The 16,611-nt window shown below is 39.6% G+C and overlaps 2 protein-coding genes across 3 annotated transcripts in view; both read left to right on the forward strand.

Annotated features, from left to right (window-relative positions):
* The window catches only part of LOC110975433 (integrin alpha-8-like), a 44,594-nt gene extending 41,591 nt beyond the window's left edge, over nt 1-3,003 (forward strand). The window contains exons 28-29 of the mRNA XM_022227933.2: nt 184-303; nt 483-3,003. Coding sequence (XP_022083625.2) covers nt 184-303; nt 483-548 — 186 coding nt within the window. The 3' untranslated portion in view covers nt 549-3,003. The remainder of the gene's footprint in view (nt 1-183; nt 304-482) is intronic.
* A 5,131-nt stretch (nt 3,004-8,134) lies between these two features.
* Nucleotides 8,135-15,192, forward strand: LOC110990842 (calcium-dependent protein kinase 1-like). Of its 2 annotated transcripts, XM_087148284.1 has the most exons (10): nt 8,135-8,414; nt 8,619-8,661; nt 9,307-9,427; nt 9,574-10,057; nt 10,793-10,924; nt 11,231-11,501; nt 11,672-11,758; nt 12,014-12,117; nt 12,747-12,864; nt 13,854-15,192. In XM_087148284.1, exons 3-10 carry the CDS (start codon nt 9,345-9,347, stop codon nt 13,931-13,933), a joined length of 1,359 nt encoding a protein of 452 aa, XP_087004410.1. In that variant the 5' UTR covers nt 8,135-8,414; nt 8,619-8,661; nt 9,307-9,344; the 3' UTR covers nt 13,934-15,192. The 2 variants fall into 2 exon arrangements, with proteins under 2 accessions (XP_087004410.1, XP_022111623.2); XM_022255931.2 differs by lacking the exon at nt 8,135-8,414 and having other exon boundaries at nt 8,553-8,661.
* Nucleotides 15,193-16,611: the final 1,419 nt, after the last annotated feature.

The following is a 16,611-nucleotide window of genomic DNA, read 5'->3' on the forward strand; positions in this document are numbered from 1 at the left end:
ACTGAAAGCAAGCCCATACAGCAACAGTTTGGCATCAAATCAGAACATAACGCACTCTGTAAAAAGTACTCGTATGCCAGCCACAGGCATTGGGCATCCGTGCACGTTTTGACTGGTGCCCTGCATCACAAGCGATGCCGCTCTGAGCTTCAGCAAATTTCTGGGGTTTTCTGTTGCATTCAGGTCTCCACCGTAGCGAGCCCAGATGAGCCGGTCGTGAAGAGGGTTCCCAGCTGGATAATCATTCTCGCGGTGCTAGGGGGCCTCCTGCTCCTATTGCTGGTCATCCTGATTCTCTGGAAGGTAAGTTGGCTGCATTATGGGTAGGTCAGGAAATGCTGTCAACAGTTGGACGTGTGGACTCCAGCATTTCCTCTGCAACAACGCAAAGCTCAATGGACATTTTAAAACAAACGATGTACCATGATGTTCAGTTTAATACAAACAGCACGCTGTGACGTTCCTTTCAATTTCTTCTCTAGTGCGGCTTCTTCAAAAGGAAAAAGTACAGCCCAGTGGACAGTGACGAGAAGAGAGCTGATTTATGATGAGGCTGAGTGGACTAGGAAGGGCTTAGACAACTCTATTTTCTGAATTTTGATGCATTTATAAAACCAAAAAAGTACACATTTTCACGCATGCCTTATGTAAGTTGTCTCAACAAGCTTTTTCCAAATTCTGACATTGGGTGCAGTTAGCTTGTTTTTCTTTCTTTCTTTCTTTTGTGACCCTGTGAGTGAACACTTCCTTTAGCCTGAAGGAAATACTGTTTGTGTTTGTAGAGGACAGTTTTTGAAGTGCAAAACATCTTGACGGTTCTTTGATATACCGTCTAAAGTTGAGCCGTGTCCAACAGGGTCTTTTGTGTCTGTGGCTTTAACTTGTATGATATTGGTATGATGTGGCAAAGAGCCATAAGCCATCAGACAACACTGGCAGTGCCTACTTTTCAGGCTCGCAGCTTCACTTCCGTGCAAACAGTGATAACTTTGGGTGACCTCTGAGTTTTACGGCATCCTTGTGAATTTTGTACTTTTCGCTGTTCTAGTCTGTGTCACATTTGCCGTTCGTGTTTGTCAGAAGTTTTCAAAATCCGTCTTTTAATGTAATTTGCCTTTACGGAAAAAAAAAGGGTCTTCCACTTGCACGGTTTTACTTCCTTGTCAGTACTGCAGAATTCCTTTGGGAACATGGTGTTGAGGTTTCTAAGAGAGCGGTTTTTGGTTAGCTTTGAGCACTTTGCCTAACTCTTGGCCTCAAAAAGTGCTGTAAAGATTTTGCCCATTGTATTCAGTTCCAAAAGTGTGCGAGCTAGCTTTAGGAGGGGAAAACTTATGTTAGTGTGAGTGTGGGTGAGAGAGAGAGAGAGAGATACCGTGTGACGAACTGCGTGACAAATGGGGTGAGAGATGAGTGAAAATGACGGGAGAAACGTTTGTTATATTTTGTATACCATCAGTTTTGTATGTGTGAAGTTAGCACACATTAGATATTTGTTCTCAATTTCTCTTAAGTGCTCACTGTTATTTCACTTTCAAAGGTTCATTTTTAGCCAGGTGTTTTATTGTTTGTATTGGATGTAAAAAATTGCTTCATTTCTGTATAGAACTGCATTTACAGGTTTTTTTTGGGGGGGGGGGGGTTATGCCGTATTCTGACAAAATAGCTGGGTATGATCCGTAGAGCTGTGGTAACTAGAAGGCTAACTCCCTTACTCCCCATGCAAATTAGGAAGCTTTCCCAACGCAGATTTTTTGCTTTATTTCATGGTGTTCCTCTTTCAGTGTAGACAGTTCCATTCCACCGGACTTTAAGCATGGAATGGAACATTCCATTTGTCAAATCGTGAAAATTGCCCTTACCTCTGCAATCATAAACATTGCCTACAAGCACAATGGCCAAAACCATCTGCAGCGTGCACACGCAGGCATGTCTGGCCAGAGGAGTGTCAATGCTTATTTGCAGATCTAGCAGTCCTATTTTTTGGGGGCTTTGACTCAAAATGACAGAGTATAAATTGCTTTAGGAGACGTGCTGATAGACCAGAAATGTGCTCATATGTTTGTACTCAACATTTTGGAGTGTGTTTTGTTTTTGTAAGTACTTCTAATTGTAACTCGCATTTCATGGTGTGCATTTGTGGGTAGTTATTAATAAGTTGTGATTTCTATTAATATTCAAAACAATTGTTATATTCCCGAGTAGTCGCATATACTGTTTTCACTTAGCTCATTTTTTTTGTTTCGTGGCAATGTATATTTCAAGCTCTAATCAGGTCATTTCATTTATCAGGGCTTCTATTCAAAGGTTGAAGTTTGTACCATTTGTAGTTATTAAGCTGCACGACACATGTGAGTCATGACATGTCGAAAAACGGGGTTGTGAAAACATAAAAGAAGAAAATGCCAGGCTGATGGATACTTGGAAGCTGAGAGAGACAAGAAATCTTCTTCCAGGAGACTGTGACTGTCTGGTATCCAGTCTCTGTTCATACTGAATTCTCCTGCAGACTGTCACATCCAAGAAACGAGGGGAGCTGTACAAGTGTTTCCCCCCAGCATTCACTGTTCAAAGTTGCAGGCTTTTTTTTTTTTTTTTAGTGGGTAGCCCCGGTATATGGCAGGTGATGAAGCTGGGAGTCATAAGGAACGTCCCTCCTTTCTCTGAAAAAAAACTTGTCTGGTTAAATAATTGCTGGAATTGTTATCGCTCATTGGTTTGAAATACCTGAATAGCAAAGAACCTCAAGAACCAAGTGCATTGTACATTTATTAGCTGTAATTCAGAATTGTGAATTAGGAAAAATGCTAATCTTACAACTGAGTATTTTGGTAGAGAAATGTTACATTTTTGTAAGCGTAAAAATAAATAAATGCAATCCATTGTAAATGTCTTTCCAAGAAACTTTTTATACTAAAGTTATTGCAAATGATCAGGTTTATTATAGATTAAAAAGAAAAGCGAAATAACAGGAAAATAAAGACTATTCTTTCATTTAGACGAGATCGTTTTTGCCAGTGTTTGTCCTAAAAGTTAACATTTTATCCATGTACATGTATCTCCCTTCTGTACATCTTTAAATATAACTTCAAAGTAAAGCTACATTCTAGTTAATTTTTAAACAGCAAAACCACAGCTTTTAAAAAACTACTTACATTTGGTCCTTAAGAACTTCAAATTTTTACTGAAAATAGGACTTAGTAATACCAAACTTGCATAAATTTCAAGGGGTAAGCTTTAATTTTGACTAAAATGGCCCAAAATTCATATTTCCCCTTAAATCCCAGTTTTTTCGATTTTTTCCCAAAATTGAATAAATCTACAAGGGGTAAGCCTTGCATTTTGACTAAAAATGGCCCAAAATTCAAATTTCCCCCAAATCCCAGTTTTGTCATTTTTTCCCAAAATTGAATAAATCTGCAAGGGGTAAGCCTTGCATTTTGACTGAAAATGGCCCAAAATTCATATTTCCCCCAAATCCCAGTTTTTTCATTTTTTCCCAAAATTGAATAAATCTGCAAGGGGTAAGCCTTGCATTTTGACTAAAAATGGCCCAAAATTCAAATTTGCCACAGATCTCAGTTTTGTCATTTTTTTCCCAAAATTGAATAAATCTGCAAGGGGTAGCCTTGCATTTTGACTGAAAATGGCCCAAAAATCAAATTTCCCCCAAATCCCAGTTTTGTCATTTTTTTCCCAAAATTCAATAAATCTGCAAGGGGTAAGCCTTGCATTTTGACTGAAAATGGCCCAAATTTCATATTTCCCCTTAAATCCCAGTTTTGTCATTTTTTCCCAAAATTGAATAAATCTGCAAGGGGTAAGCCTTGCATTTTGACTGAAAATGGCCCAAACTTCATATTTCCCCTTAAATCCCAGTTTTGTCATTTTTTCCCAAAATTGAATAAATCTGCAAGGGGTAAGCCTTGCATTTTGACTGAAAATGGCCCAAACTTCATATTTCCCCTTAAATCCCAGTTTTTTCATTTTTTCCCAAAATTGAATAAATCTGCAAGGGGTAAGCCTTGCATTTTGACTAAAAATGGCCCAAAATTCAAATTTCCCCCAAATCCCAGTTTTTTCATTTTTTCCCAAAACTGAATAAATCTGCAAGGGGTAAGCCTTGCATTTTGACTAAAAATGGCCCAAAATTCAAATTTCCCCCAAATCTCAGTTTTGTCATTTTTTCCCAAAATTGAATAAATCTGCAAGGGGTAAGCCTTGCATTTTGACTGAAAATGGAACAAAATTCAAATTTACCCCAAATCTCAGTTTTGTCATTTTTTCCCCAAATTGAATAAATCTGCAAGGGGTTAACCTTGCATTTTGACTAAAAATGGCCCAAAATTCAAATTTCCCCCAAATCTCAGTTTTCTCATTTTTTCCCCAAATTGAGTAAATCTGCAAGGGGTTAGCCTTGCATTTTGACTGAAAATGGACCAAAATTCATATTTCCCCCAAATCCCAGTTTTGTCATTTTTTCCCAAAATTGAATAAATCTACAAGGGGTAAGCCTTGCATTTTGACTGAAAATGGCCCAAAATTCATATTTCCCCTTAAATCCCAGTTTTTTCATTTTTTTCCCCAAAATTGAATAAATCTACAAGGGGTAAGCCTTGCATTTTGACTAAAAATGGCCCAAAATTCAAATTTACCCCAAATCCCAGTTTTGTCATTTTTTCCCAAAATTCAATAAATCTGCACGGGGTAAGCCTTGCATTTTGACTAAAAATGGCCCAAAATTCAAATTTCCCCCAAATCCCAGTTTTGTCATTTTTTCCCAAAATTGAATAAATCTACAAGGGGTAAGCCTTGCATTTTGACTAAAAATGGCCCAAAATTCAAATTTCCCCCAAACCTCAGTTTTGTCATTTTTTTCCCAAATATGAATAAATCTGCAAGGGGTAAGCCTTGCATTTTGACTGAAAATGGCCCAAACTTCAAATTTCCCACAGATCTCAGTTTTGTCATTTTTTCCCCAAATTGAATAAATCTACAAGGGGTAAGCCTTGCATTTTGACTAAAAATGGCCCAAAATTCAAATTTCCCCTAAATCCCAGTTTTTTCATTTTTTCCCAAAATTGAATAAATCTACAAGGGGTAAGCCTTGCATTTTGACTGAAAATGGCCCAAAATTCAAATTTCCCACAAATCCCAGTTTTTTCATTTTTTCCCAAAATTGAATAAATCTGCAAGGGGTTAGCCTTGCATTTTGACTGAAAATAGCCCAAAATTCAAATTTACCCCAAATCCCAGTTTTGTCATTTTTTCCCAAAATTCAATAAATCTGCAAGGGGTTAGCTTTGCATTTTGACTGAAAATGGCCCAAAATTCAAATTTATCCCAAATCTCAGTTTTGTCATTTTTTCCCAAAATTGAATAAATCTGCAAGGGGTAAGCCTTGCATTTTGACTGAAAATGGCCCAAAATTCAAATTTCCCCCAAATCCCAGTTTTGTCATTTTTTCCCCAAATTGAATAAATCTACAAGGGGTAAGCCTTGCATTTTGACTAAAAATGGCCCAAAATTCAAATTTACCCCAAATCCCAGTTTTTTTTCATTTTTTCCCCAAATTGAATAAATCTACAAGGGGTTAGCCTTGCATTTTGACTAAAAATAGCCCAAAATTCAAATTTCCCCCAAATCTCATTTTTTTCATTTTTTCCCCAAATTCAATAAATCTGCAAGGGGTAAGCCTTGCATTTTGACTAAAAATGGCCCAAACTTCAAATTTCCCACAAATCTCAGTTTTGTCATTTTTTCCCCAAATTGAATAAATTTACAAGGGGTAAGCCTTGCATTTTGACTATATTTTGCAATATTATCTTCTCCCACCAACCTTTGAGCTGTACTACGATAGTTTTGTAACATGTACTCCAGTCACTTCTAGAAACTCCTCTGATCTACAAGTTTTGACAATGACGTATCCAGGTTCGGGTCCGAAAGTACTTTCACACTACAGTTAACATGTTTTTCACCTGTACGTTTTTTTCATGCCCCTGCCAAAAATTTGATAACAATATTTCGGAATTGAAAATGTTTGCCGTAATTTTTTTTTTAATTCGCCACTTGCCTCCCCTCCCCATCATGTGCTATTTTCAGAGGGTAAATGCTGGTCTCAGCCCCCCCCCAACAAAAAAATTCCAGGTGCGTCACTGGCTTAGACTGAGCAACCATCATTGATGCATAAATCTCCTAAGATCTAGAGGCCTTACGCAGGTTGTTTCTCCCACTTTTTTTCAGGAAAGCTGCGGAGAACTAAACAAATCAACGTTAGACCTAGACCCATAAACAGAGCCAGACGAATACTCCTCTTTAGTAAACGATCGACGGAGTTTTCGTTGGGCCCTGTTTACCGGTCTATGTTAGACCCATCTTCTGGGCAGTTTCCCTCTGTATTCATTCAAGCATTATGAGTGTACATAACTAAGATTTAGGATGAGATTGTAGGCCTTCCCGTTATAAGCTTAAATTTAGCCTTTACCCCTGTCTCTGTGGCTTCAGAATTAGCTTCAGGCAAATATCGCGGCAATGAATGCATTCCAATCTGAGGGTTCTTTATAAATGAGTTATATAAAGAATGTGTCCTCTGACTAAAAGCCTGGCATGGTAAAAGTACGATTACCCATCTCTAAGGTTTTAAGACAATTTTTCTCTGGAGATGAGTAAAACTAAAAAAAAATACTTACCTTTTCACCTCTGCATTCGACGTTGGGCCTCTCTACACGCAAGTACCAAACCCGCAATGTCACAAATAAAGTTCTGAACCTGCCACGTGAGGGTTAAATCTTAACTTCAAACTGGTTCCCGTCTGTCATCAACGGTATGATGTATCCATACCACAAAAAACAACCTTTCAAAAACCTACCCGGTACAGCATTTATGGACCTTCTCAAAAGCGGTGGGACAAATCTGCACTCTGAAGATAAATCTGACTCGACACCAACCTCACAGACTCCTTTTTTGACACCATGGCCGCTCACCATGTGTGTACGGAAGACTTACTCCATGCATGGAGTATGGAGAGCGAAAAGCGGCCATCTGCTTCTCTGCTATCAGAATAATAGAAAAGCTGGTTTTACGTTTTTGTAACAAGCAATTGTTGACTTTTCTGCTACCTCAAGAGCAGAATGATCATTTTATTGTAATGCATTTTTCCACTTAACTTTCCTCTTTTTGTTGGTGGCCGAAAAGTGGCCATCTGTATTTTAACGTGAGCAGGAAAGTGGATTGAACGTTTTGACAACAACCGTGAATTCAATTTTTCTGCTTTTGTGATACCGGAGAAGCAGATTTTACACAGGTGGCCGAAAAGTGGCCATCTGCTTTCTGTCCTCAATGGGCCGTGAATGGGGTCACGGACCTGTAGGTTACCACCATTTCCGTTCGGGGGGGGGAGTGAAGACGTATAGAAACCAATGCTTAATCATGTTTTCTGGGGACCAATCCCACACGGCAGTATCATCCAATAGATACACAAGCTTACTTGGTCCAAGGAAAAAATGTGAATCTTTCATTATAAAAGATAGGGTGGACTGTAATTATTGGTTTATACGTCTTCAATCCCCAAGAAAAGAAATGGTCATAACTTGAACCTGAGGTTCACGACCCCGTTCACGACCCTTGGAAGGCAGAAAAGCAGATGGCCACTTTTCGGCCGCCTATGTAAAATTGCTCCTCCAGCATCAAAACAAGCAAAAAGTAGAATTCACGGTTGTTGTCAAACGTTCGATCATCATTTCTGCCTGTTCGAAAAAAGAAAAGCAGATGGCCGCTTTTGGGCCGTCAGCGAACAAAGAAAAAGTAAAATCTGCCTTTTTGGAAGCAGAAAAATGCATAAATAAACAATGTTCGTTCTGGCAGAAAAGTCGAAACTGCATGTTACCAGAACATAAAATCTGTTTTTCTACTACTCTGAGAGCAGAAAAGCAGATGGCCACCTTTCGTCCGCCATTATGGAGGCATAAGATTAAGAACACAACCAAAACGCGATCTTTGATACTAAAAGCACTTGGCACGGTACGGATCGGAGCAGCCCCATGCATAACGTACATGTACATGACTGGGTGTACGCACAGTCAATCAAACCGCCCTTCAGCTCCGCCCACGAGAACACAGTGGGGAATTCCCTACGGTTTCTTTTTCAACCAAGCTCCAGTAAACAGCCTTTTTTTTTCACTTTTCCCGCATTTCAAATCACGGTTGAAAGAGAAAAACTAATGAAGATCATTTGATACAATATGAATATTGACCACTTAGAGAAATACAGTCATTAGCCTCGTGGAATCATCCGAAAGTGTTCCGTTTTCCAGCGCAAACCGACAGAAGCTGCAGCGCAGTACCGTGAACCCAGAAAACAACGGCTGAACGGATGGGGGTTGTCGGTATAATTAGTTTCATCTACCAAGCAATACGTAAGCGTTATCTGTTCCTTATATCTAAAATTTTATTTACCGGTGTGTCTCATATTTAAAAAATGTAAATCAGGCTTACTTGTATTTTTTCGAAACAGCTGAAAAAACTACACATTTAAACTTCCCCCTGCTGGGGAATAGTTTCTTCCATACCTGCTGAAACTCACTCATCAGCAGGTCGGTGTTTGCGCTTCTTATCCACAGAGCAAGGAAGAGGGCTAGTGATCACCAGCAGTCTATCAACGAGGTAAGTCTCATTTTCTCGGATTTCATTCCAGATATATATCCAGGTATATATCTAATAAACACTAGATTGAGTAGCTGAAGCCCAAATAAAAGGAGTAAAAATTCTCATGACATTCATGGAGTCTTTGGCACTTACAAGTTACAGACTCATTTGGCAATAGTTAGTATGTGGATATTTAACGGCCCAACAAAAACGTTAGATGTCACCCTCAAAACGGCAATATCTTTTCGCGTATTTAGTATTTCAGAGACTGGTTTGAGGGTAAAATCTGACATCGTTGTTGGTCTGTTAATTAAAAGTTGCTACTGTGAATTTTCGTGGACCCTACAATCGCCAGGACATGTCCAAATTGATATTTTGAAAAAGTAATAAAATAGGATCCAAATTGTTTGGACTGTAAACATATACGTGACATATGCTGCTGGGTATTATTTAATAGCTACGTGTTTCGGCTTCGGTTTAAACACTGTAGACTACAGTGGTTTTAATGTCAGAATGTTTAGGAAGGCCTCTACAGGCTAATTGCAGGTCATGGGAACATGGCCTCCATGTTTGTGTACAGTCAAAGTTGAGGACTTCCCTTGTTAGGCATCTGGTCTTTCTTTACTGGGTTGGGCTCAATGATTATAAATATTTGTTTGTTAGTTTGTTTTTAACAGATCAGAGAGGCAATCTCAGCTGAAATGGAAGGGCAAGAAAATCACAACCAACCCAACATGTCATCAGAGATGAGACAAATGGCCGCTCAATTTGAGTCTTTAGTCCAGTAAGATGTTGTTATTTAGACCCATGAAAATATTTAGTGATAGTCTTTCCGGGGTTTGTACAGCCTCAAATATATTGGTCACTTTCAAACTGTTGCTTTAGCTGAGAACACTTTAACAGTTGAAGAGTCTATGTTTTGTTTGGCAGAGTTGACAGTTCATCAGGTGACCATGGAGGAAGCCATTTTGACTCTGGATTTGACACCACAGTGGACACCAGTGCAGACTCCCTACCAACTTTTGATTCCATCCAAAGTGCTGACCAACTTGACACCAACTCAAGAGACAACCAAGTAGGGGGCTCTGGAGTGGTCCATGATAGTGAGCTCCACAGAGCCAGCCAGCCAGCCAGGGATTCCTCCTTGGTTGACATGCGGGGGTCTTTTCCTGACCAGACCAGCTCAGGTGACAAGTCCCAAGAAGACACCCAGTTAGCCAACTTCCTACAAGACGAGCCCAGCACTGAGCTCACCAACTCGCCTGAGGTGATTCAACCTGACCTTGAAAGAGATCAGCTACCTTCACCACAAGGGGTGAGGTATGGCGGACCAAGTGATCTGATTGCTTGTGCCAAAAGTCTGAATAAAAGAAATACTTCTGGGCAGGATGGTGTCCTACTGGACCAGAATAAGGTATCTAACCCCCTGATTGTGGTTTGTATTTCATTTGTATGAAGTTCATTTGTATTTCATTTGTATAAAGTCCAAACTGGTAATCAGCTCACAATTAACAAGCAGCACACTCATGGATTCTTTGGTTCATGTTCATGAATATGTATGTTGATACATTCCAAAGAGGGGCATTTATAATTATGTTGTGTTTGCTGTTTTAGTATTTAATGAATACTTTAATCATGATGATGTATACATACAAACTTATTTCATTTGTTCCACTCACGCACTGCTACTTGCATGCCTATAGGCAGTCTTACTTAAATTAAAGTGACCTTGTCATGACAAAATGGCTCGATTTACTAAAAAAAAAAGTGGCATGCACTAGTGCATGTTGACCAAAAAACCTACATGCACCAGGAAAACCTACATGCACCCTAATTTTGCAAATATCAGTAACGCATAATCCTGTATACAGCAATTTAAGGATTATAAATCTGCTGTGAGGAATGGAAGAAAGAAATAACAAGAATTCAACAAACTTTATGCTTATTTTCACATATTGGTAAATATATGCAGAAAATGAGTATTTTGCTGGTTAAAAGTGAGTAAAAAAGCTACGTGCACTAGCAAAAATCTACATGCACTGGTGCGTGCCTGCACCGGGTAAATGGAGCCCTGCATGACAATCGGAGCGTGAGCTCATTAATATCCGTTGATTGTAAAAACATCATGCTTTTCTCTCTTGTGTCATAGTTTCACATCAATAAGGATAGTTATAGAGAAGACAAGGAGTATGATAAACTGGACCCACTAGGGGAAGGGACGTATGGCAACGTCAACATCATCAGAGACAAAATGACCAAGAAGGATGCTGTGGCCAAATGTGTCAGTATTGAGGGTTTTTTTACCAGCAAAATATCCAAAATCATTGAGTTGTTGGAATTGGCTCAGTAGGAGTATCGGCCTTCCATAACCTTACTGAATTCCAATAAGGAACTACAAGTAGGCATTGCGTAAACTAGAGTACATGTGTTTCCCTTTTAAGACCATTTTAATCAATCTCAGTAAACAGCTGTATGATATCCCTGAGGAAAATTGAAATTCCCCTCCAAAATTGATGGTTCTCAGTCTGCTACTGTTAAGTACATGTACTTTGCAAAATGCATTAACCGTACGACCATCCATTTTCAGGTCAAACTCGAAAATTTTGCACCTAGCGAGGCAGAGAATTGGTGCAACCTCACTACAGTCAACTCACCTTTCATAGTGCCACTGCTCGGTCTGGTCCGGAATGAGATGACGGTGATGTTATTTTCAGAATACACTCCTGGCTTGAGGGATCTGGAGGCAATAATTGAATACTTCCGTAAAGAGCCAAGACAAGTGATGGTTCTGACCATGGAGCTATTTCGAGCTTTAGTGTGTTTACATGAGAATAAGATTGTGCACAAGGATATACATGGTAAGTTGGTGTTTTTGTCTGTTCAGCTTTTAGTGATGTGGGTCGACCTTGTTCTCAGAATGCCAAACCATTTACACAGTGTAACAACCATTTACAACAGCTATTGTGATATCCCTGGATTATTGGACACAGAGTTCAGTTTCTTTTCTTTTTTGTCATGTATTTTTCAGAAAACAACATCCTGGTTAGCCAAAGCCTTGACCACATATTCCTCAAGATGAAGGTGATCGATTTTGGTGAATCCAAGAAATTTGAAGGTAAAATGTGCAGTGAGTCAGGCCTTCGGTGAAATGAGTCCTATGGCAAAGTCACCGATTATGCCTCCACTCAGCACGGTTTACCCTTGTATCTTCATGATTTTGCCCACTTTATTTCACAGGCAGAATCTATATCAAGAATTCCAGTTCCTTTATGAAGCAAGATCTTGCTTTTGATCCCCGATGAATTTTTGCTTTCCCCAAAGTTGAGAATGCAGGTCGTCGCAACTTATTTTCTCTTTTTTTTTTAATCAGACATTCAAGATGATGTTGACGAACATTACGATGTGTGGTGTGCCATTCACATCTTCATTCGCATGCTTGGGGGGCATCCATCATCACTGGATTATGAAAGAAGGGTAAAGTCAACATAATTACATTTATACATGAGGTTTTTATCCCCCCCCAAAAAAAAATCTATGCTCAGAGAGAGGTTTTACATGTGACGTAAAATGACGGGCAAAGGCATTTCAGGAGATGTACCATGTCTGTGGAGGCCCGTACATTTTCAAACCCGTGTATTTCATTTGGCAGTTTCATGTACGTCAGAATATTGAGAGACATCAAAGACATGTGCATATCTGTGAGGATTGAATGCTGACCGTAAAAATCATGTGAATGAAAATCCTCTATTGCATGGTTCCATCCTTCATGGCTCCCCAGATCATTGGTTCCAGTGCAGCTGCCCAAACTTAGTAGCTTCTCCACCGTGCAAACCTTCAAATCTTAACCCTCCCCCTTTCACCGATGGCCTGTCTTACTCATAACTGCCTTCAACCCACTTCTCTGTGTTTCACTAATCAAAGTGGGGGGAAAGACATTTCTGAGTAAGCCCACCTCTTTAAAACCATTTTTTTCTGTTCCATATTTACAACCATTTATTGTAATTCACATCTGTACAATTTCCATAAGCACTCCCCTTATCTTACACAAACTCAGGACAAACTGAAAATGCACACGTGGAAGTCATTTCTCTTATTTTTTAAAGATTTCTCAAGAAGTGAGGCTACCACCCAAAACTGATGAGAGAATACTTAAGTTCAGTCACTGGGTCATCAACAGTCGACCCAAAGCAGAGGAAGTTCTGAGCAGTATGGAAGAGCTTGGTGAGTGACCGGTCAATCTTTAAATCATTTTTCAATTTTTTTTCGCAAGTCCATACCAAAAAAGATGTTTTAGTGTGGCAGCTTAGATTATGTAATGAGGATTTTCAGTTGACAGTTAAAAAATCATGAAGTTTTTAAGCTGTGAGCTAGGATCAGTTCATGCATTCCAGTGAAGAACACGTGGCATCTTTGAAAAGGTTTGTGCATGCAGCTCAATAATCCATGATATCGAAAACGAGTTCCAACAGATTTTCTGTCTCTGCTGTCTCTGACCTGAACATGCGCATAATAGACAAATAAAGCAAACTCCGGCTAAGTCGGCACTCTCAGGACTCAAGAAATTATGACGACTTACACAAATGCTGACTTGTGCTGTAAGTCGTCATTTTGCTGACTTACATGTACACATGTAATGTATTGCCTATGCACATTATGATTCCTTGCACTAATTCAATGGCGTTGATTTACCCTGGTTTATTTCTACCTCCATGGTCGATCTCAGCAAATTCATTCTCAATTATTATCCTGCCAACTCAATGATTGGTCATGTGCCCCTAAGGACGAAGCAAGGACGGCAAGCCACTTGCAAAGTTGCATATCACATCGTGACCCAAGAGTGCAGTACGTACATAGTACAACGTGATACAGTTACAATACAGAAAACATACACTCTTCCACACACACGCGCATTGGTTATAGTTCGTTCTATAAAGTCTGGATACCAGACCCGATAATTCTGAATACCCGACGAATCTTCACAGATGCATGTGTTATGGACATCTCCACATGCGTACCAAGTTTCATAAAGATTTATTCTGAGAGGACCCCCTCCTGAGAAATTCTTTTAGGGAAAAGCTTCTTTTAGGGATGTTCTCATGCCTTTCTCTGGAAATAATTAGCAAAGAGTTCCTTGCAAAGTTTGATGCTGCTCCGCTGTTGCCTAACACTTGCGACAGATTTCTTTCCCCTTTTGTTTTTTGGTCATTCAGAGAGTGAGCTCTACTCTGTTCCTGTGACGGGGCCGCCAGGGGGAAACTATGAACCATCCGTAAACGTAAATGGTGTGTGAAAGATTTACAGGAGGTTATACCATGATATGGCACCTGCATCTTCAGTCCTCTGTCAAGAAAACCGACTGTTGGTTTGTATGAAAGCCTAAACTCAATATTTATGACATCATCCGTGTGGCTTCCAGTACATGTACTACATCGGTTTGCACAAAAGAACCGATGGCATATCAGGGGAAGATTCCCCCCCATGGGAACTCTTCCCCCCCTCCCCCCAAAAAACTGTAGTGTATTGATAGGCATTAATTTAGTGTGAACAAAGAGCTCTTGAAAGAGCCATCCATCATGAAAACTCTGTGGTACCCCCTTCCCAGAAGAGTATAGCTCTGCCACTGACAAAGACTGCCTAATTGTTTAAGATTTATGCAAGCCTACAGTACCTTATCTTTTCTGTGGTGATTATTGTTGAGTAAATATATAACGAAAACCAAGCAAGCATATCTTTCTAGAAATGTTTTCGGTGCACAAACTGTGGGTTCACAATTTGAACAAAAATCCTATGCATGGAATCTTGTCTTCCCTGGATGACTTCACAGCAACAGTGCCTTCAGTTGTTCAGGAGTACAGGGCAATATTTGATGTTTTTAAAAAAGTGTAGTTTTCAATACATTTAAACTATTAAAGGGATGTCAAATGAATGTCAGTCAAGAAAAGTATGAAGTTGTAGAAAAACTGTATCTGAGAAAATTTTATTTCCACTGCCTTTAAGTGTGCCTGCATGGGATAAATGTCCTTGAAAGGTTGTACCATCACAAAAATTCAATCCTTGGCGCTGCCAAACTAACTATCACAAAAATTCAATCCTTGGCGCTGCCAAACCTAACTATAATTCTATCATGAACTTTCAAGTTTGTTTTCAATACGGGACCCATCATTTTGTTGGATAGGTCACAAAGGTCGCCATATTCTGTGCCTTAATTTTATATGGATGAGCATTCCATTATGTATGCAAAGATTTTAAAATGAGTTTTAGTGTTACAGGTTTTATGAACTCATGTCAAGTGATTTTGAATGCCTTTTAATGTACACGGGATGCATTACATCAAGGACAGTTTCCTACATCCCATCTATTTTGCCAAGTCTACGACTGCTTTAAAGATGCGAATAAAATGATGTGCTGGTCAGCATGCTTCATGTCCCATGTGGTTCAGTGCATGCTGGCCGAAGTACTTAGCCTTAAAGTTTTTAACTTCTATTTTTTAACTTCAGTATAAGCAACTGGCACATGCGAAAATAAATATTTTCTCCAAGTGTAACTGAATGTTCATTTGTGTTTTAAAGATTTATTACACAGAACCTGAAGTATTAACATGAAAAGTTAATCATCTAACCCTCCCCCCTTATAACTGTTTGTTCTCTGTACTGTCCATGAAAAGAAGAGACTGGGTGTTCTTAAATGCCCATTTTGTAAAATGTGGGAGTATTTGTTTTACACTGTTTTAAATAATTAAAGGAGAAAAACCATTCCACAAAAACAAAAAGTCCTCCCGGAAGAACACATCTGTGCCCGGTACACTTGATAAACTAGTTGCTCTGGATAGAGGTAGGGATACAGCCAGTGTTGGCAGAACAATTTTTAAAGTGGGGGGAGGGAGGGGCAGTTGTGAGATCTGAGTTGTGAGGCTGATCCACCAAGCTCCACCCCCTTGTAGGACCTGCAAAAAAGTGAGGGGCCATACCCCCCAGTTGAAAAATTTGAGGGGGGAAACTGTCAACTGGCCCCCTTGCCCTGTTCCACCACCATATCCCATCGTCTTGCTGGTATTTGGCCAGGGATCAAGGAATATAAGGGATATCATCATCAATCTTGATCTTGTGGACATCGAGTATAGGTGATCCCCAAACCCCTGTAAAGGACATGCCCAATTCGAGCCAATGGCATGCTCGATTCCAGCTAATGGCCTCTGGACTGACTGTGCCACCCGCCCACACAACACGACAGAAGTTTGACCAATGATTGAAAAAAAAAAATCATTACTTGCAATCAAGACTTAATGATAAGAAGAAGTATTGTAACTTTTCTGCAAAAGTTCTTGGCACATACGTTTCGAAGCAATTCAGTCTTTTTTTATTTCTTCACTTACAGCAGTATGGGAAAACATCTGAACATAGTAATAACTTTATTTTTGAACAAGCAGAAACAAATTTCAACAACTTGATTTGTATTAAATTTTGAAAACTTAAATTTGGGTCGAGTCAAATTTTTGCCTTGAAATATTCATTTGTGTCATAATAGTGGAAAAATATGTTGAAAACATACCCAATGGTGGATCCGGTGGGGGCAATGGGGCAATGCCCCCCCTCCCAAAAAAGATGAGGTTTTTTTAAAAATCAATCCGAGTGGAGATATTAAGTGATTTAAATGGAAGTTGTTTTGTGTGGGCAGAGCTGTTTTGTTCCCGAAACTGTTTCTGATGAGCAGCTTCCTAATTGCAACTGGTGTTACCAGTTAACGCAAATTGTACCGGGGACGCTGCGTGCTTGTTGTGCCCCCCACTCCACAGAGGGATCTGGCCTCGGCACACACACACATTAGTTTCACATGCGTAGTGTGGACATCCCTGAGTTCTCCTGTGGTTAAGAAAACTTACACAAAATGCTCCTTTCTCTCCCCCAAGATAACTCCTTGGAGCTGGAGTTGTAATGATGATTTCCTGGACTATTCCTCTGCATAACCCTG

The sequence above is a fragment of the Acanthaster planci genome, linkage group LG17 (genome assembly GCF_054643075.1).
Source record: "Acanthaster planci isolate LZ-2023a linkage group LG17, COTS_SCS, whole genome shotgun sequence".
Classification (NCBI taxonomy): domain Eukaryota; kingdom Metazoa; phylum Echinodermata; class Asteroidea; order Valvatida; family Acanthasteridae; genus Acanthaster; species Acanthaster planci.

What these genes read in the sequence shown, in the direction of transcription:
- LOC110990842 (XM_087148284.1), top strand. Translation starts at nt 9,345, where the DNA reads ATGGAAGGGCAAGAAAATCACAACCAACCCAACATGTCATCAGAGATG. An exon ending in CAATTTGAGTCTTTAGTCCA is followed by an intron (nt 9,428 to 9,573) that starts GTAAGATGTTGT and finishes TTTGTTTGGCAG; the next exon opens with AGTTGACAGTTCATCAGGTG. An exon ending in GAGCAGTATGGAAGAGCTTG is followed by an intron (nt 12,865 to 13,853) that starts GTGAGTGACCGG and finishes TTGGTCATTCAG; the next exon opens with AGAGTGAGCTCTACTCTGTT.